The sequence below is a fragment of the Diplotaxodon limnothrissa genome, linkage group LG20 (assembly GCF_057381915.1).
Source record: "Diplotaxodon limnothrissa isolate DT_005_m linkage group LG20, D_limnothrissa_male_GT1.1, whole genome shotgun sequence".
Taxonomy (NCBI): domain Eukaryota; kingdom Metazoa; phylum Chordata; class Actinopteri; order Cichliformes; family Cichlidae; genus Diplotaxodon; species Diplotaxodon limnothrissa.
This window is the reverse complement of record NC_140615.1, coordinates 17,219,639-17,242,897: the sequence shown is the minus strand read 5'-3', so window position 1 is coordinate 17,242,897 and position 23,259 is coordinate 17,219,639. Positions and strand designations below refer to the sequence as shown.

The window sequence follows — 23,259 nt, the reverse complement described above, 5'->3', positions numbered from 1 at the left end:
ACATGAATTGTTGCTACATTGTAAATCAGTCACATCCAAATGTGTGTTTTTAATCAATCCTTTAGCCAGTTCAGTTGTTGTTGAAGATTTTTCAGTCATAATTGTTAACTGCTGATTGTTGATATTTTAAAGTGAAATATTAATCCTCAAATGAGCAAGTGTAATTGATTTACACGTTATTCTATCATCACCATGTTCCTGTTATGATTTTCCAGCTTTAGCCTCCATACAGAGGCGTTGTGACAGTGTCTATTGAACTATTTAGGATCTCCTGCAGGTCAAAACTGTAACTTATTTGGCAGTCAGATTAATCAAAGCACTGCAAGGTGTTCTCATACCTACTCCCTAGTATATAAAACTGCAAAGAAGTATTTTCACACTGCAATCAGGAATTACAAAACGCATTATGATGACACGAAGACCTGATGGCAAACAAAGCGTCACGTCAGACAACAAGATCAGTAAAACCTGCATTCTTAAAACCCTTAAAAAATAAGCTATACCCATACGAAGAAAATCTGCTTCGTAAAATTAGCAGGTAATTATATGATTAGATTTCTGTTTGGATTGTGTTAAAGCACTATTGTGAAGATACTGTGAATTCATTTGTTACAGATGTGTGTCATCTTTAAAAGGAAATTATTAAAATGGTTGAAAACAGTTGATCAATGGTCGTCTTGTGTCTGCACGACAAGCATGTGAAATTAACGTATCTGTACGCTGACATTTTATAGGTTTTTTACAGAGATCACTGACAAAAGAAGGAATTACTTAAATTAGTACATTTACCTCAATTCATGCAAGTTTAGCTTTTAAAGATGACTGACTGTTTAAGTTATTTGATTGTATGCAAATGTTTCATGTAATTTTGTTACATAAGTATAATGTTGAACAGATTGTATACATGCTTACAGTTGTGATGATTCTTAGTAAGTTGCACCTCACCTTTTGGTAGCCATCAACAAGCTTCTGGCATAATTCTGGCTCGATATGTAAGCAGATTTTACACTAATAGGTCGGCCAAACTTGCTGCGGTCTCATGGTGTGCAGGTTAACATGTTTACCTTGCATGTAAACGAACCACAGTTTGAGATCAGAAAGCGACACAAGTTAGTTAGTGTACCCCCAGATACATGACAAGATTGCGTCGGGGTGGGAATGGAGTGGAAATCAAAATAGGGATACATTTGTTGGTGCAGGCCCTTGGAAAATAACGGAGTAGCTGAAAGTACTTTTAGATGTGCTAAATTCCCCAAAAGGGCAAACTAATTTGATTGTCACAGCATTTCTGTAATAAAGCACTGAGAATAAAATAAAGTCATTTTCCTTCTTGTTGGAGTGTCCAATAACACATGATAACTAAATGTTCATTATTCAGCTCCAAATCAACCCCTCTCTGAGATGTTCTTTCTCCCTTGAAACTACTTTTAGTGATTCATTAAGCAGTGTTCAAACCCTCCAAAGGGAAGTACTGAACTGAAGGTTCAAGTTAATCATATGACACCCATGCGCGTCACACTAGTTGTTGAGCCGGTCTTTTTCTTCCTCCTGGCGGGAAAATGACTTCAGCTGCTTGGCAGTCTTTGGCCCAGTTCCAGTCCAGCCTCTACACCCTCCCCCTTCTTGAGTCATGTTTGTGGCTGAATGGTAACTGTGTCTATAAATTATTGGAAACTTGTTTTTAGTTTCATTTTGTTACGGTGATTATTTATCCTGAAAGAAATACTGTACTATGTCTTCATCCTATTCTTATTCTCAGTTTTTAATATTAGCCTCCACAACAATAACAATAATAACCAAACAACTATCGAACACTTTTCAGGAAACTCTTACCAATTGTATTTTTTATTTTTTTTTACTGATTTGTATCTACAAAGGCTTTGAATTTGCTCTGTGCTGCATACAAAACAATAGCATGGTTTGATGGAGTGTAGTTCAGTAAATGATATGAGTAAGAGTAAAGTAAACAACATTTAAAAATACTGACGGACACCTTTCAGCTATTTTAACCAGTAGACCAACACATTCTACACAGAACAGAAAGCCAAACAACCCAAACAGGTTTGGTGTATTACTGTAAAAAACAGTAATTCTGCCCAGCTTGACCTGTTTAATTTGTGATTAAATTGCAGAAGTTGACATTTCCCTCTTAAACAGTATTAGTCCAGGAGTGTTTACTGTAGCATGTTGTCCATAATTAGTTGTGAAAATGTCAGAATAGCTATTATAATTTGTTACTGGAGTACAAAAAAGAATAAGGAAGTTACCTATGTTACATTGTCAGTAAATGTTCTGCTATTAATAATAACATCACTGGTGTTTGAGAACTGAAGCACAAAAGAATGAGGAAGTCTCCGAGCAGTCACAAAAAGGGAATACACACTGTTACATTGTCAGATAAGCAGAGTTGCGTGCGCTCCACCAGAGGACCCAAACTAATCAGCACCAGCCTTTGTATGAGTTTTTCTTTTTAAATCAGAGTTTTGTTAAAGCTTGGCTCTCTTTAAAGTCCCAATGGATGCTGCTGTGAATCGGCCAACCCGTCCACACTCTATAGACAGTGTAAGAAGACTGTCTACCCAAGGCTGCTTTGAGAACACCCTGAAGTTTATTTGTGAGTTTAAGCCTGGTGATGAGGATCAGGATATCAGCTTGGGCTGCGAGCCGATATCAGTCACCCTCCCTGCACAGTGTAGTGTCTACCAATTGAGGCTACGCATCTGTATGGAGGTATGTAAACCTGCACTGAGTGGTCTTTCGTGCAAAGGATGTTTTCCTTTTATTCTCATAGACTGTGTTGGATGTAGTTCTGGGTCTATAAAGTGAAATTGATAGCGCAGTTCCTAAAAACTAGTTTCTTTATAATGGAAGTTGGTGCTCTGGGGTGGGTGCGGTGCAGACTGGTCTGTTCGCAAAATAAATTCAAACTTAGAGAAGTCAATAAATGTGAGGTTCACCTTAGTAAACATTTTCCCATTGAGCTTTTGGTTTGCTAGTACAGTACGAAGAACATTATGGTCTCACTGAGGGTACAATAAACAATAAAGCAGAGTATGATTAAGGATGTAGCAAATTCATTACAGTCAATAACACATGTGCCCATAACTAAGTCCATCCCTTGTTTGGGGTGGCTGCAGAGTGGGTCATCAACTAAAGTTGGTGGCTGAATTCTCGGCTGCTTCAGTCTCCATGCCAAATATCCTCGGGCAAGGAGACTGGATCCAAGTTGCACTCTGGTGCACCCACTGAATTTGTGTGAATGTTAGATAGAAAGCTCTTATGGAGGAAAAAAACATTTTAAAAAGTTTATAAGTGAATCAGGCAAGTTGTCTAAAGCACGCAGGTAGACAAGTGCTATATAAGAAACAGTCCATTTACCTTTGTGGTTGAATCAGGAAATACATTAAATATAAAAATCTGCCAAATGAAATATCTGTAGCTCATAGTCACCCTCTGTGAAAAAGGAAGCAGCTAAAAGAAGTTTCTACGTTGCTTTATCGTCAAACCGTACATGGGAACTATCAACTGATTTAGCTGGCTTCTAAAATATTATGTATTTTTAGCTAAAAGGCAAATGTTAGCTAATATGCTAAACTAAGATTGCATGCTCATATGACATGGTATTGCATAGTCCCACTATCAGCTATTTACAGTATAGCTGTCAGTGTGCCTCATGCTTAAGCATTTACAGTACTGTTAAAAACGAAGAAAGGTTTTACAAGAATTTCAGAAACCCTGGCGAAAAAACAATTATAAGGAAGCATTTTTTTTCCAAGATGCCGCCACAGTAGGCAGCTTGTTACTCAGCTCCCAGCTTGAGGTAACGCACAAATTTCCCCGCCGTGGGATCAATAAAGTGTTATCTCATCTTCTTGTTCTTTGGAGCAAAATATAATGAAATGATCAAGACATTTGCACAACACTATATTCAGACTACAGTTATCAAAAATTGTATGTATTTATTTTTTCATGTATATGACTCTATGCCTCCAGGCACAGGAGCAAAACTGCCACCCAGACCCTTTTGCAATATTGGACCCCGAGAAATACAGCCTGCTCTATGCCAGGGGTGGCGACTGGTATGAAGCCTACGATGACTGTCAGGTTATCAGGACATTAGACATTCCATGGTCACGTAATGACCCTCATTGCCTATCAGCACACATAATAGTAAAACCGCCTGTGGCAGTTGATCCAGAGGAGAACGAGAAACAACAGCAGTGCCTGACTTATCTGATCGGACATGACCTGGAGAAAGAAGCATCTGATAGACTTGGTGAGCTCACCTTCACCCGTCGGAAACTGGCATCTGCTAGGAAACAAGAGCTGAAGAAACGGGATGACAAGTTGTATGCCACAGAGCCTTGGATAACGCATACCGCCTTACCAGAAGAACTACAAGAATGGCAGAACAGAGACTTTCCTGTCACTTTCCACTACATGAGCAGGATCAGCTTCAGCATAAAGGCTGACCTCAGCACAACACCACAACTACTTCTTAAAGTTTTTGAAAGGGTGATGAATGACCGAGGGATTAAATACGATGGGCCTGACAATCTCGTGTTGAAAGTTGCAGGCAGGGAGGAGTTTTTATCTGGAGACTACGCCCTGAACGATTTCCTCTGGGTGCGACAGTGCCTGAAAACCAACCAAGAGCTTCACCTCTTTGTTGTCCCTGTGTCGCAGCTTCCCTCGGAGGCTGTCAAATTTGTGGACTGGCCACTTGTTGATGGTTTTAGCGGCCAGTTCAGTTCCCACAATGATCTCAGCCTTAAAGGGAAGGATTTGGATGACATCTTCATGATATCCTTGTGGGACTGCAACAGAAATTTCAGAGTCAAATTGCTTGGATTTGATATCCCACAACTTCCAAGCAAATGCCCTCAGTCTGTTTATGTTGAAGCATCCATACTCCATGGTAACAAGGTCCTCTCTTCAGTATCCTCCATTCCCAAGCCCCTTTCAGATGAAGTGCTGTGGAATGAGTGGCTGGACTTTGATGTTCTTCTTAGGGATCTGCCACGTGGAGCTAAGCTGGGTCTCACTATTAACGAAAGTCCTAGTGACATGTCTGCTGCAACAAAAGTGCCATCGCCTTCAAGCAACAAAACAATAGACTTGCTGAAAGGGAGAGGAAAAGTGCTCTACTTTGTCAACCTACTCCTCATAGATCACAGGTGCGGATTTTTGTTTTTATTTAACCAAAATATCTTTATTAACAGTATAAGGGAAAAACATACATAAGCAGTTAGCTATAAAACTGTCATTTAAAAATCTCTGCTCTCCTGTTAAGTCATGCTTAGTTTGTAGTGTTAGCCAGTTATTAATTAAGTATACCAATAATATCCAAAATATGATACCATGGTAACACCACAAATCTGAATAACAATGACAAACATTTTACAAAGATAATACACACAAAAGTTGCATTGTTGGATGTTTATGCCATTTCAGTGCCCATAGTTCTTGCACATGCTTATTTTCCATTTGGTGTACTACACCACGATATCACGGCAAAGCATGTAATAGGCACGCCGGTCGACCGTGTCCATTTCACGCTTTTCAGTACCAGCAGGGGGAGATAATATATTTAAAGCCATAAAGTCGCTAGTGACCTATGATTAACCGATTAAGCTATGTGGCTTATATGTATTACGTGTAAATGTGTTAGTAATGTCTGTGTAAATGCTTTTATTAATGAATTTTTTGTTGGCTTAAAATAAAATAAAACCCTCTGCTGTAACTGAAGCTTACTGCAACTTCTGCATTCGTGTACATTTCCTGCTTTTGAGAGGCAGAGCATCAAATGACATGGTGCACCGGCGTGTCTATTACAGGTTTTGCCGTGATACATTTCAGGCACACAAGAAACTTTAATATTTGAATGCGCTGAATAGGATGTTAGTATGGAATTTTAACAGGTGTGAAATTTCTGAGTTAGCCGAATTTCATCCTTTCACAGTATCTGGACAAGAGTTACAAGTCTAATCAGTTCATGAAGTAGGTTGTTTGGAAGTAGGGACCCAGTCTTTTGCAACTGCTACAAATCCATGTGTGTCCATGTGCGTGGTTTTATTTACAACTACAAAATGTTGATAACATTTGGGTAACAGATGCATATACTTGTGTGTATGCATGTGTTGCCAACCTTAGTGTCAACATTGGTTTTGAGGTCTCTATTTATTATTCATTTATTAATTTATGTTTTATTTATTACATATGTGTATTTATTATTACTCCATCTGACATCTCAGTTTGTGCTCTTATATTCTTCATTTGAGAGAACGTCGAGACATTTCTTGCAGTACTGTAAAACTAACTATTATTTACACGGTTTCAACACGGGACACCACCTATCCCTGCAGGTCTGTTCTGAGCCAGGGGCCCTACACACTGCACATGTGGTCACACCCTGGCCTGGATGATGAGGCCATCACCTACCAAGCAGACAAGCTGTCAACTGCTACTAACCCAGACATAGCTGACTCCATGGCTATCAGCTTCCTTTTAGACCGCTACAGCTTTCCTGTGGTTGTCCCAAATACTGTTACCAACTCTGAATGTTCCAACTCCAGAGAACGTGAGAATCACGAATCTCATGTCCCCCCACCCTTGCCTATCAAAAGCTATTCTTTGCCAGCAAACTCACTGGCTGACAGTGTAACTCTCAAATCCCCAACTACAGCCATCAACACCAAAAAGCCATGCCTCAGAAGGTTTCGGGAGGAAAGTGTCCGTTATGCCTCCAGTCTACCCCAGTACTTGCGTAATGTTGACTGGATGAACCGCAATTCGGTTGAAGATGTTCACTGGCTACTGGGATACTGGCAACCTGAGGAACTGGATGTAACAGTGGCATTGGAGCTACTAAGCATGGATTTTGCAGACGAGTTTATCAGGAGACTGGCAGTGAAGAGACTGGAGAGTCTGTCGAATGATGATGTGTTGAAGTATTTGCTTCAGCTTGTGCAGGTATGTGTTTATATGAAAATTGATAAACAGATTCATTCATATTGCGTGACGCGCAAAACGTCATCTGAAATAATTAAACTACTATTAACTACCTGTTTAGTTTGCAAAGTGAATCTGTCTTTATTCCACTCCCCATTCTATTGAACATCAGGACTGTATGTGTTGCTTTTTTTATTACAATTACAATACATAAAAAAATCATGATTACTGCTAATCTAAACTGGCAAATGTTTTCCCTGAAGCCACAGACTTGTTTCAAAATGTTCTCTTAGAGTCTGTGTGGAATGCATCACCAATGCAATGACATTTATCAGATTTTACTGGTTACATTAGACATCACCCACTTATCTCTTCTCTGACAGCTTTCATTTTGCTTCATGTTTTATTTTCCCTTTGATCCTTACTCCAAGATGCTTTCCACATTTCTGTTCTGTTCTTTTTCATAAGGCCTAACATTCACCTTTTGTTTAAGTCATGTAAATATATCCAGTAGAATGTGAACACATTTAAGCATTTTAACCATCCCCCCCATCCCACTATTTAAGGATATTTGTAAAATCACTTAAAATGACTATTAAAGTGTGACAATGACCTTTTCCTTCACCTTTAACTCTTACAGATCCTAAAAGTGGAACCTTACCATGACAGTTTCCTCGCTCGGTACCTCATCCAAAGAGCTCTGCGGGTAAGTCATGAAGCATCCACTGTGACTGCAGAGTACTGGCATGTACAAGGTTGTCAGCAGAATATTTTTGCCAGACAAAATTATTATTTTTTGTCTTTTTCTAATGAAGAGAGACAAAACAAAACCTACTTAAAGAAACTAAATAATCACTTGCAGTGGTGGCTGGTGGTGAGAATGGGTGGGTGGGCTAACAAATACAATTCATAGACGGCACTGTAGCAATCGCAGCATCACATCCCTGGTTCCAAGTTACAGCCACATGTTGTCATAGTAACAGTAACAAAGACTATAGAAAAAATACCAAGAATGAGCTAAGGCTAAAAAATGTACTCTCTTACACACACACACACACACACACACACACACCTTCTTACTAGATATTTTTGTACTAGGGATCAAAATCAACTTCCCAATTCAAATGAATTTTAAATAATCTGATATTGATTCCTTAAATCCTTAAATTACATTTTTCAAATAGAAATGTATTTTGCTGTGTATGAGACTTGCAAGAGGTTGACAAGAGAAAGCCATGCAAGAGTTAAGTGACCTGGTGCCACAAGCCTTAAGACAGATGTTCGGCAGCTGTATTTGGATTCAAGAACTGTGAAGACAGCGAAGAGTGGACAAAAGCAAAGCCATATGCAAGGCGTGCAAAATGGAGGTGAAATACTGTGAAAGTTGAATAAAAGTTGCAATATTGTAACTGCTTTAGGATCTGTTGTTAATTTGGAAATTAATATATTTAATTTACAAAGTTTAAAGGGTTCTTTGAACAGTAAATATCCAAGATAAATGATCATAATTTAAATATTTCTGACTGAGTCAAAGTTGAATTGAGTCAGGACCTTGTGAATCAGAATGGAATCAGCTCTATTCTGTACACATCAGCATGTCATTTTTTCAATGCTAAGTGATGCCAGAAAAATCAATTCAAGCTCTGTGGGAATGCACTCCAGAGTACGAGGCGGTATTCACAGCAAAAATAATGGTCATTATAGAAGAGCAACAGGCAACAGGAAGAAATTGTGCTACAGTCATTTAAGGAGAGAGAGAGGTGTCGGGCGCACCTTTTTTAAAGAGAAACTCGCGTCATCGACCTCTCTGGGCCAGATCAATCAATGGTGTTGGATCCTGTCAGATGACCTCTTATTCTATGCTGATGTCACGGGGATGTATTTGTGTTAATTTCAATGTTTCAGAAACAGTGCTCTGAAGTTTTTTCTTAGTCAGCATCTGCAAAAATGACTTTGCAGACTTTAACTCTGGAAATTCCACACTGCTGTCCAACACCATCATCTCACCTTTTTGGTTGTCTCTGCGTATCAGTGAAAATCAAGGAAATGTTTCCTTGGGGGAACTTTATTCAAACTGCAGAATTGAGCCTGTTGAGAATTGAAGCATTATGGTACCACTTAGATAATATATAGCCCCGTTAGGTTCTATGTTTGTGTGCCGGTCCACAATAACAAACAGTGTTTGACTCTCTAGAATCTGCACAAGAATCCTGATGTTTTGTGCTCAAATCCGATTTTATACTTATACTATACAAAAGCACTAAAGTAGCTCCCAATTATGATTGGCTCACAGCTTATAAAAAGTTTGTGACAAGCTTAATCATAGATCTGATTTTCTTTCTTTCTTTTTATTTATCTATTTTTGTATTTTCATTCACAATAGTCATCAAAAGATCAGGTTTTTGTGTGAATAAAAATAATACCTTTCATTTAAAAGTTTTTCTTTTTTCAGGTGAGTTTAATAAAGGTTTCAGTCTGCTGGAACATTAATGAATGTTTTTACACCAGTAAGATGTCGACTGCGACCAGATCTGTTTCACGCTGTCTGACTCACTCACATCTTTCACTGCAGAGCAAAAGAATCGGACACTTCTTCTTCTGGTACGTTCGCAGTGAGGTAGCAGGGTGCCCGTATTACCGACAGCGCATGGCTGTGATTCTGGAGGCCTACCTGCTGGGCTGTGGTCAGGCCATGCTCGACAGCTTCACCCAGCAGGTCCAGGCGGTGGAGGCCCTGCAGGAGGTCGCTGTCATCATTAAAAACCTGTACCCTGACAAGACCAACCTTGATTCTACAAGTAGGGAGCATCATTTTTTCTTAATTAATATATCAAAATTTTATTTTTAAAAAGCTAAAAGTATATAATTTAATTTTATTTCACTGTTTTTTACTGAATGTTTTATCATGGTGCAGCATCTCTATCAGATTCAGGTCAGGACTTTGACTAGGCCACTCCAAAGTATTCATTTTGTTTCTCTTAAGCCATTCAGAGGTGGACCTACTGGGTGGACCTATTTTCCTGCTGCAGAGCCAAGTGCACTTCAGCTTGTTTTTGTTTCAGAATGTTTACAGCAGAATTCATACTTTCATTTACCACAGCAAGTCTTTCAGGTCCCGAGGCAGCAAAACAGGTACATAACATGTTTTGGGGATCATCAAGATGTTTTCTGGCAAAACTGAATGAGCCTGTATGTTCCTTTTCATCTAGGAACTTCACCCTGCAGGCCATTTTTGTCATGCCATCTCTCACCTAACACATTTTAACATTAACAAAACTTGATCAATTCCTAAAAGAGTGAAAATGCATTTTAAAGAGCTTAAAATAGAGTTCATATAAAGAGTCATAAAAAATATTCAGATTAATTAAAGGCAGCAAGGATGCAGATTTACCTGTTTTGTGTTTGTTTGTTTGTTTGTTTGTTTGTTGTTTTTTAATCAAAAAACAGCCACTCATCCTTGAATCCGAATTACTTTGGAACACAACAAAGCGTTTCTTTGGAGAATTCATTTTTTAAGATAGAAATTTAAAATGGACCTATTATACTTTCCTTTATGTTCTGTTATATAATACTCTCATAATTCAGGTTTTAAATGTAAGCTCCACTGGCTTCTCAGTAAAAGTCCTTGAGCCTCTGCATCTGAATGCAAGCTGAAATACTTTCCTTGTTCTTATGTTCTTGCATGGTGCGTGACAAAAGCATTTCGTTTTGGAAAGGCCATTTTTAAGATGACCTATTAAACTTCCCTCGATTTTTACCTCTGCTAAGGAATTTATGTTTGTGGTAGCGTTTAGGTGCACCCACATCATTCTGTCTGTAAACACAATACAACTCCTCTCTGGCTCTGCCAATGTCATGTAGGTACATTTAAAAAAACAAAAAAACCCAAAAAACAAATAAAATGAAATTCATTAAAAGTAAATCCCTTCACACTAAACACAGCCCAGAGAGTGAGCTACCTTGGCCGAGGCACTCTCTGAGTGCTTCTTGTTAATTATGGTTATTTTTTTTATGTTCTTGCATGTTATTGTTTCCAAGTTACTACATTATTATTTATCTACCAGCTGTAGAAGGTTAGCAAAGCTTTGCATGTAACTTTGAATGTACTTTGGAAAAGCTTCTTCCAGCTGGCCTCGTGTTGAGTTCCATTTTAATATACATGAAGAAATCCCATCTGTGTATGGCTACGTATGGCTGGGTTCCTGTATGTAGATGAAGTAGTGCTGCACACCTGGTGTTCATCAGCTGATGAATAACAGAAGCTCTATCCCTACCTAGGCTAGGAAAGACATCCTTGAAATGCATTAGATGTTTTTATAGCAACTTTTCAGAAACCAAGGACTCTAATCCCCAAAAGCAGCTGTTGTTTCACTGTTAAACCACTTCACTAAATTATATCTGTTGATCTTGCTGTAGCTCCCTTCCGGCTTCAGGGACTTCTTAGAGACAGTAACCTGCCAAATGAATTCTTGCTGCCCTTTGACCCTCGCATTAAATGTGGAAGGATCCTGGTAAGCTTTGCTGGCTTTCTGTCTCTATTTGTACATTGAGCTTTAGGGTTATGTGAAAGTGTGGTGAATAAAAAAATGTTGGGTATATTTTTATATATTGCATTTGAGCATTTTGTGTGTGGTTTAGTCTTATATTCTAAGTTTACTATATGCAGGATTTATAAACAATGCAAGAGGTTGACCTTTTCATCAAAAGGGCAACCTCTTTGTGATGATGTTTCAGGTTAAGAACTGGAGACAGATAGATGTGCAATTACTTGGTCAGGCTTGTAGTTTTGTACATAGTTGAGGAAATGTTATCAATTTCTACAGTACAATTATTATAGTAGACCACTGTGAATTCCTCCTTGGCCTGTTTTTGTTTTTTGCATCACATTTTCTGTCTGCTTCATATAATTCAAGTATAATTACTTACTTGAACTTTTCTTCAACATAAATTTGTTACTTATTCTGTTTTTCCTGATTACAATAAGTACACCACAGTAAAGTAGCTATATGTAATCTTTTGTTGTTGTTGTTGATTAAATCAAAAAGGCTGTGGTGAAGAAAAATATCCCACACAAACAAAACGGTCTGCTTTACTTCTTTGTGATGTAGCTCGATAAATGCAAAGTAATGGCCTCAAAGAAGAAGCCTCTGTGGCTGGAGTTCTCTCCCATGCCATCGCCTACCTCCGCCACACCTGTTGGAATAATCTTCAAAGAGGGGGATGACCTCAGACAGGACATGCTGGTCATTCAGGTCAGACAGATCTTTTGTTACTTTGATTACTTGAATTCTCTTCCTCAAATATGAATACTGATTTTTTTGTGTGTGAATATTTCCTACATGCTTGGGAAAAGGTGAATATACAGTACTTCATACTTCCATCATACGGTACTTCATACTTATCTGACCAGCCCTTATATTTAAAATTCATATAAATAACTACGTATCTTTTTCTGCGCTGCTCCTTTATTTGTCCCTCAGGGCTCAATTCTTGGACCAGTTCAGTTTTTCATTTTTTGTGTTGCTCCTAGGTTATATACTTAACAGGTTTGGTATGCCCAAAATACACAACTTTACTTTTTTGCTAAAAAAAACCTCAAGTCTATCGTAGTTTTACATCAGGTTGAAAAGACACATGAATGTTTGCATATTTCTGTTTAGGCACTGGTGCTGATGGACTCCATCTGGAAGGAGAAATCCCTGGACCTCAATCTTGTTCCATATGGCTGCATCTCCACTGGACACAACATAGGTATCAGCATTAGTGTGCTTTAATAGTGTCCACAGTTGGTACTGGATGGCTCTTTTTAGTAGTGGTTGTTGAAGTTATACTTAATATAATTTACTAATCAATTAATAGCTTGTTTACAGAGTCAGCAAAAGTACACACATTCTGTACTTAAGTAGAAGTACAGATATTGGTGTTAAAAACACTCCAGTAAAAGCTGAATTACTGATTTAACGCCTTTACTCAAGTAAAAGTGAAAGAGTACAGGCTCTGAAATGTATCTGCTATATTATTGTAATACAAAAGTAATATTAGTACATGAAGATAAAAATGTTATTCAAATCTAAATTCTACTTCTTCATCATCATCTCAATCTGTTATTTAGGACACAAGCAGTGAAAGAGAAAATAAATAAATGGGGGCTGATCTGTTGTAGTGGCTCAGCGTGGGGAAAATACTGACAGCCCATAATGTCAGCTCCAGTAGATTTTCTTAGTGGACAAGCTGTGATCAGCGGACATGCAGATCACAGCTCTGAGGTTACTCATAATGAATACGTTGCCCACATCTTACGTAAGCTTTACTTAAGGCAACTGAGAACTATTTAGAACTAATTAGATTTTACACTGTATAAAGACTGAATTCAGTGACTGAATCTAAGCACCGTCAGTTCATTTGTAAACGAATGTCTACTACACTTGATCTAACCCAAGCTCCACAGCAGCTGACCACCACAGCCACTGTTTCAGTCCAACACAGTACTTTGCTATCAATTCACGACATTAATACAAGGTAACCTGTTTATCCTGAGCAAAACTACCCAGAATTTTCATGCAACATTTCAATAACACAAAGTACAGACATTTGTTTAAAAATGTAAGCAGTAAAAAAACGGTCATAAAAATAACCAGAAGAGAACAGAATACCCCTTTATTGTCACTGTGTATATAAATAGTCAAATTCAATTCAATTTTATTTATACAGCACCAAATCACAACAATGGGTGCCTCAAGGCGCTTTATATTGTAAGGTAGACCCTACAATAATACATGCAGAGAAAAACCCAACAATCATATTAACCCCTATGAGCAAGCACTTTGGCGACAGTAGGAGGTTGAAATAAATAGCAAACGGGAGACATATAGAGAAATATTTACAAAAAAAGAGAAAATTACAGATTGGACAGTTGTAGGTGAGTCTGGAGGTGTGGGACCTGATTGACCTGAGGCCAGCGGGTTAAACTAGTGGTGGGCGGGGTGCAAGGGGTCACCTGTGATGCCCCTAGTTTTCCTAAGACGGGAGGATCTGGAGATGGTCTCCTGGATGGCAGAAGGCAGGTAATGATTTTTTGGGCGGTGTTAATTACCCTCTGCACAGCCTTCCTGTTCTCAATAGCGTCCCCTGCATAACAAACACCCAGGCAGCAGGAGAGCACGCTCTCCACTGTGGAGCGGTAGAAGGTGAGCAGCAGCTTCTCAACCAGGTTATTCTTCTTTAGGACACGGAGGAAGTGCAGTCACCGCTGAGCCTTCTTTACCAGGGTGTTGGTGCTGTTGGTCTAGGTGAGATCAGCAGAGATGTGGGTGCCAGAAACCTGAAGGTGGAGACAGATTCCACCTTTTCTCCATTTAAAATGAGAGGGGAGTGGATCCATCTCTGATCTGTAAACCGAACAGAGAACAATCTAAACCTTAGAATGTCCAAAATGTTCAAATTGGACTCGTTCTTTTATTATATTTGACCTAAAATAAGTGACTGAGCCCATAAATTCATCAGTAAAGTGTTTACAAAAGGCAGGCCCTAGGACATTTTTATAAGACTTTTCACAACCACAGCTATCGCCCCAAATTTTTATTTATACATGTTGTTATGGGGTTTTCTGTATAGTATTTTATCAATTTACCAATTTAACCTATGACCAGTTTACTATAATAAATTATGTAACATGCCTGCTTATTGGACTGTGGGAGGGAAAAAAGCACCCACCCACATGGCAGAGGATCAACATGCAACCACTGCACCTGCACAGTGTCATGTTTTTGTAACAGTGTTTTGTGAGAGGGTTTTTTTACCCCCTGGAATTAGGTTTCTGTGTTTGAAGTTTAAAACACATGTTTAAAGATGAAGCACAAAATGAAAATGTCCTTGTCATCAGGTATGATTGAGATTGTGAGGAATGCAACAACGATCGCTGCGGTCCAGAGGAGCCAAGGAGGAGCAACTGGAGCCTTCAAAAATAATGCTCTGTTTGAGTGGCTCAAGTCCAAATGTCCACTACAGGAAATTGTGAGTAAATCAAAAGCAATCGCAGGTCCTTTCTGTTGTTTCCCTCAGTAATAGGAAAAAAAAATAACTAAAATGTGAAACTGTTGTGATTTTATTTGACTGCAGCACTTCAAGAACGTGGAGAGATTTGTGAATTCCTGTGCTGGTTACTGTGTGGCCACATATGTACTGGGTATAGGCGATCGACACAATGACAACATCATGATCAGAGAAGACGGTAAGCAGCACAAATCACTGAAAACACCTTATTGGCTACTGTTATCACATGTTATTTACTGATTTGTTATTATCCTCTTATGAAATGACAGATGCTTTTTGTCCTCTGAAACAAGCTGCATGATAAAATGAATTCATAAATGAACAAATTAACTGATAATTAGAAAAAACTGAAGTAATCTTGCCTCTCAGGGAACTTGTTTCACATTGACTTCGGACACATCCTGGGTAACAGGAAGCACTTTCTTGGCGTGAAAAGGGAGCGAGCACCTTTCGTCCTCACACCTGACTTCCTGTATGTCATGGGCAGGGTCGATGGTCGCAACAGCCTCTACTTTCAGCGTTTTAGGGTAAGAGGGCTTTATTATTTGTCCAGCTTTGCATGAAAACGTTTTAACAGGTCCCATAAATAGTTAGCTTCTCGGTGGAGTTCAACCTTTTACCTTAGTAATTCGCTGTGGCAGTCAGGATCAAGACGTTAGTTCTCTTAATTCTTTTGTCAATAAACAGCTGTCCAAGGTAAGCGTAGAAGGGAAAGTTCAGAGAAATTCTCCATCCATCCATCCATCCATCCATCCATCTTCTGCTTCCGGGGCCGAGTCACGGGGCAACAGCCCAAGCAGAGAAGCCCAGACCTCCCTCTCCCCAGCCACCTTCTCCAGCTTGTCCAAGGGATCACCAAGGCGTTCCCAGGGTCCTCGGTCTGCCCTCCTCCTGGTGGGACATGCCCTGAACACCTCACCCAGGAGGCGCCCAGGAGGCATCCTTGTCAGATGCCCAAACCACCTCAACTGGCTCCTTTCGATGTGGAGGAGCAGCGGCTCTACTCTGAGCCCCTCCCGGATGGCTGAAGTACTCACCCTGTCTCTCAGAGAGAGGCCAGCCACCCTTCGGAGGAAGCCCATTTCTGCCGCTTGTATCCGCAATCTCGTTCTTTCGGTCACTACCCACAGCTCGTGGCCATAGGTGAGGGTAGGGACGTAGATCGACCGGTAAATTGACAGCTTCGCTTTTACACTCAGCTCTATCTTCAACACAACAGACCAGTGCAGCATCCGCATCACTGCAGCAGCAGTGATATATCTGTCTGTCGATCGCCCGCTCCCTTCTGCCGTCACTCGTGAACGACACCCGAAGATACTTACACTCTTCTACTTGGAGCAAGAACTAATCCCCGACCCGAAGTGGGCACTCCACTCTTTTCCGGCTAGGACCATGGCCTCAGATTTGGAGGTGCTGATTCTCATTCCCACCTCTTCTGTCATGGCTCGCAGGATGAGGACCCAATCGCAAAACTCACGGACTCAAGGGATGAACTCAAAAGGCAGCTTTATTGCTGACAAGATGACAGGAAAATACAAAACTTAAACTGGGAACAATAAACTAATACTCGGAGCTTGTGGTGGAGTTAACGACTGTGCTAGCGAGGATACAGGAGACGGAGCTAGCGCTTCTGGCTGGGCAGCTAAGTGAAAAAACACAGCCCCGGAATAAACAGTCCCACAGTCAGGAAACTCCTGTTTGTCCCTTCCACTCACCACAGCTGGCAACTCAGAAGTCTCGGGGTCTGGCTGTGGCGGTGGGTGTCGGCGGCGTGAACGCCGTTTTCTCCGGGAAGGGGGAGGAGCTGAGCCGGGCCGCGAATCCTCCAGCAGACCGGGCTGAACGTCCTCCGACTCTTCACGCAGCATGAGGGAGAACGCGACGCCGAACAGAGGGAGACGCAGACAGAAATACACAGAGGGTTAACGAGGAAAGTGGGACCACACGGGGAACACAGCTGACACAGATAACCATAACGAGACAGGGCGGGGTGAACATAACACTGACGGGAGACGGGCAGAGTCAAACAGGAAGTACAGAGGTTCAGACAGGAGGAGAGAGAGCACGGGGAAACACAGACATAACGGGCAGGGGAAACATGGAACAACCACAAAGGGAGACGAGGGCTCATAAATACACAGAGGGCACACAGGGGGGAGAGAGAGCACGGGGAGAACTTAGACATAACGGGCAGGGGAAACATGAAATAAAACATAAGGAGAGACGAGGGCTCACAGATACACAGAGGGGCACACAGGGGGTAAAAGCCACGAAGGGAAAACACTTAGGGAACAACACAACAGGGCAACTCAGGAAACATGGCCTAAATAGGGAACAAAATCCAAACATACAAGAAAACTAAGAATACTGGGCCAACATGGCCCAGGACCATGACAGTACCCCCCCCCCCCCCCCCACAAGGGCTGGCTCCCGACAGCCAAAACCCGAGAACCAAGACAAAAACAGAAAACAACCCACCCAGGGCGGGAGGCGGGGGACCAGGACGGAGGGACCAGAACAGGAAATAAAAACGAACAACAGAAAACACAGGAGCACAAGACCATAGTTCAAATAAAGTTCAGGGGGCCGACCCAGAGCCCACCGGCACAAAAGTTCACGGGTCACACGGTCGGGGGGCCGACCAGGCAGGTGGCACAGGTGACAGAGCTGGTCCGGAAGCCGGCCGCGCGGAAGGCAGCGGCGGCGGCGAAGGAGACGACGGAGCAGTTCAGGAGGCCGGCCACGCGGAAGGCAGCGGCGGCGGCGAAGGAGACGACGGAGCAGTTCAGGGGGCCGGCCGTGCGGAAGGCAGCGGCGGCTCTCCAATGTTAGGCGTGCTGGCCATGGCCCGGTGGGCGCAGGACCAGACGACGGCGAAGCAGGAGCTGAGGCTGAGGCCGGACTGGGCGAAGCACAGGCCGAAGCTGGACCGGGCGACGTTGAAAGCGATGCAGAGGCCGGACCGGGTGTGGGTGATGTGGGGGCCGGACCAGGCGGAGGCGATGCGGGGGCCGGACCAGGCGGAGATGGAGCTGCAGCAGGCGAAGCACAGGCTGGAGCTGCAGCAGGCGAAGCACAGGCTGGAGCTGCAGCAGGCGAGGTGGAGGCTGGACCAGACGAGGATGAAGTCTCGGATGAAGCTGGACCAGACGAGGACGAAGACTCTGAGGCTGGGCCAGGCGAAGATGAGGCTGAAGCCGGAGCCGGACCAGGCGAAGAGGAGGCTGCAGCAGGCGAAGCACAGGCCGGAGCTGCAGCAGGCGTGGCAGAGGCGGAGGCTGGACCAGGCGTGGATGAAGACTCGAATGGAGCTGGACCGGGCGAGGCAGAGGCGGAGGCCGGAGCTGGACCAGGCGTAGCAGAAGCAGAAGCTGGACCAGGCGTAGCAGAAGCAGAAGGTGGCTGGATGGGCTCCTCGGGCCCTCCAGCTGATGTGGCATGGTGCTGGATGGGCGGCTCGGGCCCCCCAGCAGACGTGGCATGAGGCTGGTGTGGTTCTCCTGAACCCCCAGCTGACGAGGAAGGTTGCTGAACGGGCCCCTCGGACCCTCCAGCGGGGACAGGAGGCTGAACGGGCCCCTCGGACCCTCCAGCGGAGACGGGTGGCTGAACGGGCCCCTCGGACCCTCCAGCGGAGACGGGTGGCTGAACGGGCCCCTCGGACCCTCCAGCGGAGACGGGAAGCCGGACGGGCTCCTCGGGCCCCCCAGCTGACGAGGTAGATGGCGGCGCGGGAGCCGCGGAGTCCTGGATGAGCTCATCCGAGCTCCCAGCAGGAGCTGATGCAGAGCCAGAGAGATTTGGGTCCCCTGGCTGAATGTTAAGCTGACGAGCAGACCGTACTGCTATTGGGGACTGGGCTACCGGAGACGCGGGGAGCTGAGCTACCGGAGACGCGGGGAGCTGAGCTACCGGACACGCGGGTGAAATAGATAACTGCACGGGAGACTGAACTGAGGGCGTCTGCACTGGCACAGGGGACTGAACTGGTGTCTGTTGTAACGGAGGTGGTGGGAGTGGAGTTGATGACTTCACGGGAGAATGAACCAGAGGTGAGTGCACAGGAGACTGAGCTAGAGGTAGCAGTGACAGTTGGGGGGAAAGTGGTACTGGTGATTGAGTGGATGACTGGGCTACAGGTGGCTGCTGAGCAGGTGACACTGGAAACTGTGCTACAGACGGCTGCTGAGCAGGTGACACAGGAAACTGAGCTACAGACGGCTGCTGACCAGGTGACACTGGGAAGTGTGCTACAGACGGCTGCTGACCAGGTGATACTAGAAACTGTGCTAAGGGAGGCTGCGCTGGGGAAAACTGAGCTAAGGTTAACTGAGGAGGTAGCTGAGTGGCAGACTGAACCGAAGGAGACTGAAGTGGTGGTAGGGGTGAAAACGGAGCTTGTGGTGGAGTTAACGACTGTGCTAGCGAGGATACAGGAGACGGAGCTAGCGCTTCTGGCTGGGCAGCTAAGTGAAAAAACACAGCCCCGGAATAAACAGTCCCACAGTCAGGAAACTCCTGTTTGTCCCTTCCACTCACCACAGCTGGCAACTCAGAAGTCTCGGGGTCTGGCTGTGGCGGTGGGTGTCGGCGGCGTGAACGCCGTTTTCTCCGGGAAGGGGGAGGAGCTGAGCCGGGCCGCGAATCCTCCAGCGGACCGGGCTGAACGTCCTCCGACTCTTCCCACCGGAGAGGCAGTTCCGGGCAGATGCCTACGGTGGACACGAGGAAGTCCCGGATGTGGGGGTGTAGCACGCCGAATAACCAGGGGAGTCCGGACACCATCCTCTGTAGGCGGAGGGCCCGGTATCCTCCTCTTGGCAGCGCTCCCCACTCCTGACAGTGGTATTCCACCGTGTAAATCAGGTCCTCACGGAGCTCGGCAGAGGGGTTGTGAGCTGCTGGGTCCATGTCGTGGTCGCGTTCTTCTGTCATGGCTCGCTGCGTGGCAGGCAGGATGAGGACCCAATCGCAAAACTCACGGACTCAAGGGATGAAATCAAAAGGCAGCTTTATTGCTGACAAGATGACAGGAAAATACAAAACTTAAACTGGGAACAATAAACTAATACTCGGAGAGAGACACAGGGAAATCCACGCAGCATGAGGGAGAACGCGACGCCGAACAGAGGGAGATGCAGACAGAAATACACAGAGGGTTAACGAGGAAAGTGGGACCACACGGGGAACACAGCTGACACAGATAACCATAACGAGACAGGGCGGGGTGAACATAACACTGACGGGAGACGGGCAGAGTCAAACAGGAAGTACAGAGGTTCAGACAGGAGGAGAGAGAGCACGGGGAAAACACAGACATAACGGGCAGGGGAAACATGGAACAACCACAAAGGGAGACGAGGGCTCATAAATACACAGAGGGCACACAGGGGGGAGAGAGAGAGCACGGGGAGAACTTAGACATAACGGGCAGGGGAAACATGGAATAAAACATAAGGAGAGACGAGGGCTCACAGATACACAGAGGGGCACACAGGGGGTAAAAGCCACGAAGGGAAAACACTTAGGGAACAACACAACAGGGCAACTCAGGAAACATGGCCTAAATAGGGAACAAAATCCAAACATACAAGAAAACTAAGAATACTGGGCCAACATGGCCCAGGACCATGACATCTTCACACTTAGTTTATGAACCATTCCAAAGCGAGCTGGAGGCCATCACCTGATGAATCCCACAGAACCACATCATCCGCAAAAAGCAGAGATGAGATTCTGACACCACCTAGGTGAAAGGTGAGGTGACCACCTAGAAATCCTATGCATAAAAATTACAAACAGAATCTGTGACAAAGAGCAGCCCTGGCGGAGCCCATCACCACCTAGGAACGAGTCCGTCTTATTGCCGGCCATGCGGGCCCCCCTCCCCGAATTGCTACCTTACCGTGGTGGAGGAGTTTGTGTATCCCAGGGATCCCAAGGGCTATGTTGTCTGGGGGCATTTAGGCAAATTGGTCCTGGGTGAGGGACCAGACAAAGAGCGATTCAGAAGACCTCTATGAGAAGACCATCAAGGGAACAATTCACCCTGCCCGGGATAGGGTTACCGGGACCGGCCTGGAGCCATGCCCAGGGAGGCTGCCCGAGGGGGAGTGCCTGGTCGGGCCTTAGTCCATGGGGCCCGGCCGGGCTCACTCCGAAAGAGGGCCATGGGCCCATCTTCCTGCAGGCCCACCAACCGCAGGAGGCGCCGTAGGGGTCAGGTGCATAGTGAGCTGGGCGGCAACCAGAACCGGAGGTGTCCTAATACCAAGACAAGACCAAGAAATTCTAATTTCCTAGTATAATTCAAACTTCATTCAATTTTGTTCAATGATGAAAGCATGCAGTCGTGGCCCAACTCCAACAAAATATGTGTGTTCTTCTCTCTTAACAAAATGCTTTTCATTGAACCCAAGAAGCTCTGTTTTGATCTCATCTCAGTCCAAAAATATAATTCTGACTTCTGGCTTGTCCATGCAGTCTTTATGAAACTGCAGGCAGGCTGCAGTGTTCTGATTTAAAAGCAGAGGCTTTTCTCCTTGCTGACCTGCCATTATTAAGACTTTTGATTTATGCCAATTGAGTTTATTCCAGAAGTACACACACACACTAATTAAAAGAAGCCTGATTCTTATTTTCGATACCACTTTTAGAATTATAGAAAAAATCTAAACTTCAGCTGTCCTTATTGTTTTATCTTTGCTTTTCTTTGTTATTCTATCTTTTCTTGCCTCCAACACCCACATTAGGACACCTGCACAGAAGCATACCTCTCCCTGCGCTCCCACTCTCGTCTGTTGGTGACTCTTTTCTCCCTCATGCTGCTCACGGGCATCCCAGAGCTGAGCGCTGCAGAGGATATGCGCTACTTGCGGGTGGCACTCCAGGAGGAGCAGAATGAGGCAGATGCCAGGGAGCACTTTCTCCAACAAATCTCTGAGTGTGAGAAGCTGGGCTGGACTGTGCAGGCCAACTTCTGGATCCACATGATGGGAGGCATCAAGTAGACTAATGCATTTTGCTCTGCCTTAAAAATAAGTGAACGTTTTAGTTTTACAGGTGTATTTTTTATATTTATGTAATATCACTGAGCCTTGGGCTGTTTTTACAGGAAGTAAGGGGGTGGGAAACTTGTGTATAAACAATGGATATCTGTCATAATTACAGTGTAAATACTTAGAATCTGCTGTTTATTGTAAAATCTGTAGAAGGGTTATAATTCTCATATAATACTCAAATAAAAACTAGACTCTAAAAAAGAAAGAAAAACTGAAAGGATATGGTGTACTTAGAAATATGACCACCAATAAAATAAAAATACAGTTTAGTTTTAGTCTATGTCAGTTTGGTACACATGTTTATTAAGACTAGAGACAAACTGATTTTTAAAACCAGTACCAATACCATTATTTTGTGATTTAAAAACCCAATATGTCGGCAGATTTTTTTTTGTTATGTGGATTTATATATGACCCTTTACTGTAATGATAATGCAGTTAAAAAATAATCTTGTTTTAATGTCATAACAAGTCACGGATTACTTGTTTACTCTTGTTTTTTTCAAGAGCATTTAGACATCTACATGTCTAAATGCACTGCTGCAATATGATTGGCTGATTAGATATTTGCATTATCGAGTCATTTAAAAGGTGTACCTATAATTAAGGAGTTTAAAAGGTGTACTTCTCTCTGCTGGATTTGATCTGAGGGAGGACAATTTCTATGGCGGGTTTCAGACCACGATTCACAACACTGTGTGAAAGACTGCAAGACAGTAATTGTTCCAAAGCTCAGCAACATTTGATGTATTTGTATTTGTTCCTTTTATCATAATTTATGCATTCTGCCTTTGCATGTAACTATATTCTACCTATATCTATACTGGATTTGTTCTCTATTCTGTGGATCCTTTAGTAAAGTTTTTTTTAAACTTTTTTAGCTGATAAGACATAAATAAATGTAATAGCTGCAAAGATAGTCCTTGATATTAACTATATGCCCCGATGGACCCTGATGGCCTGAAATCTTTTTTACTCGTTTCTTTCTCTTTCTCTTTTCATCTCACATGGAGTAGTGGGCTGGGCTTCACCCTCGTGCTTTCAATTCACTTCACCAGTCTTGCAGTATTTAAGATCGGCTAATGCTTCCACGCCTTTCCAGATTATTATAGTGTAGTGTTGAATTTCCTGTGATTGTTGGCTGAAGTAATGTCTTTGATTTCTTCCTCACAAGACTCGCTTCTAAACTTGAGCT

General features: G+C 43.3%; 1 protein-coding gene across 1 annotated transcript; it reads left to right on the top strand.

Moving 5' to 3' along the window:
* Window positions 1-2,514: 2,514 nt before the first annotated feature.
* On the top strand, window positions 2,515-22,013 carry LOC146610751 (phosphatidylinositol 4,5-bisphosphate 3-kinase catalytic subunit gamma isoform). Its single transcript, XM_085344200.1, has 12 exons — window positions 2,515-2,730; window positions 3,994-5,177; window positions 6,366-6,972; window positions 7,592-7,657; window positions 9,524-9,749; window positions 11,368-11,462; window positions 12,060-12,203; window positions 12,612-12,702; window positions 14,834-14,964; window positions 15,070-15,181; window positions 15,373-15,530; window positions 21,756-22,013. The coding sequence occupies exons 1-12, from the start codon at window positions 2,515-2,517 to the stop codon at window positions 22,011-22,013; spliced, it is 3,288 nt and encodes a 1,095-aa protein (XP_085200326.1).
* Window positions 22,014-23,259: the final 1,246 nt, after the last annotated feature.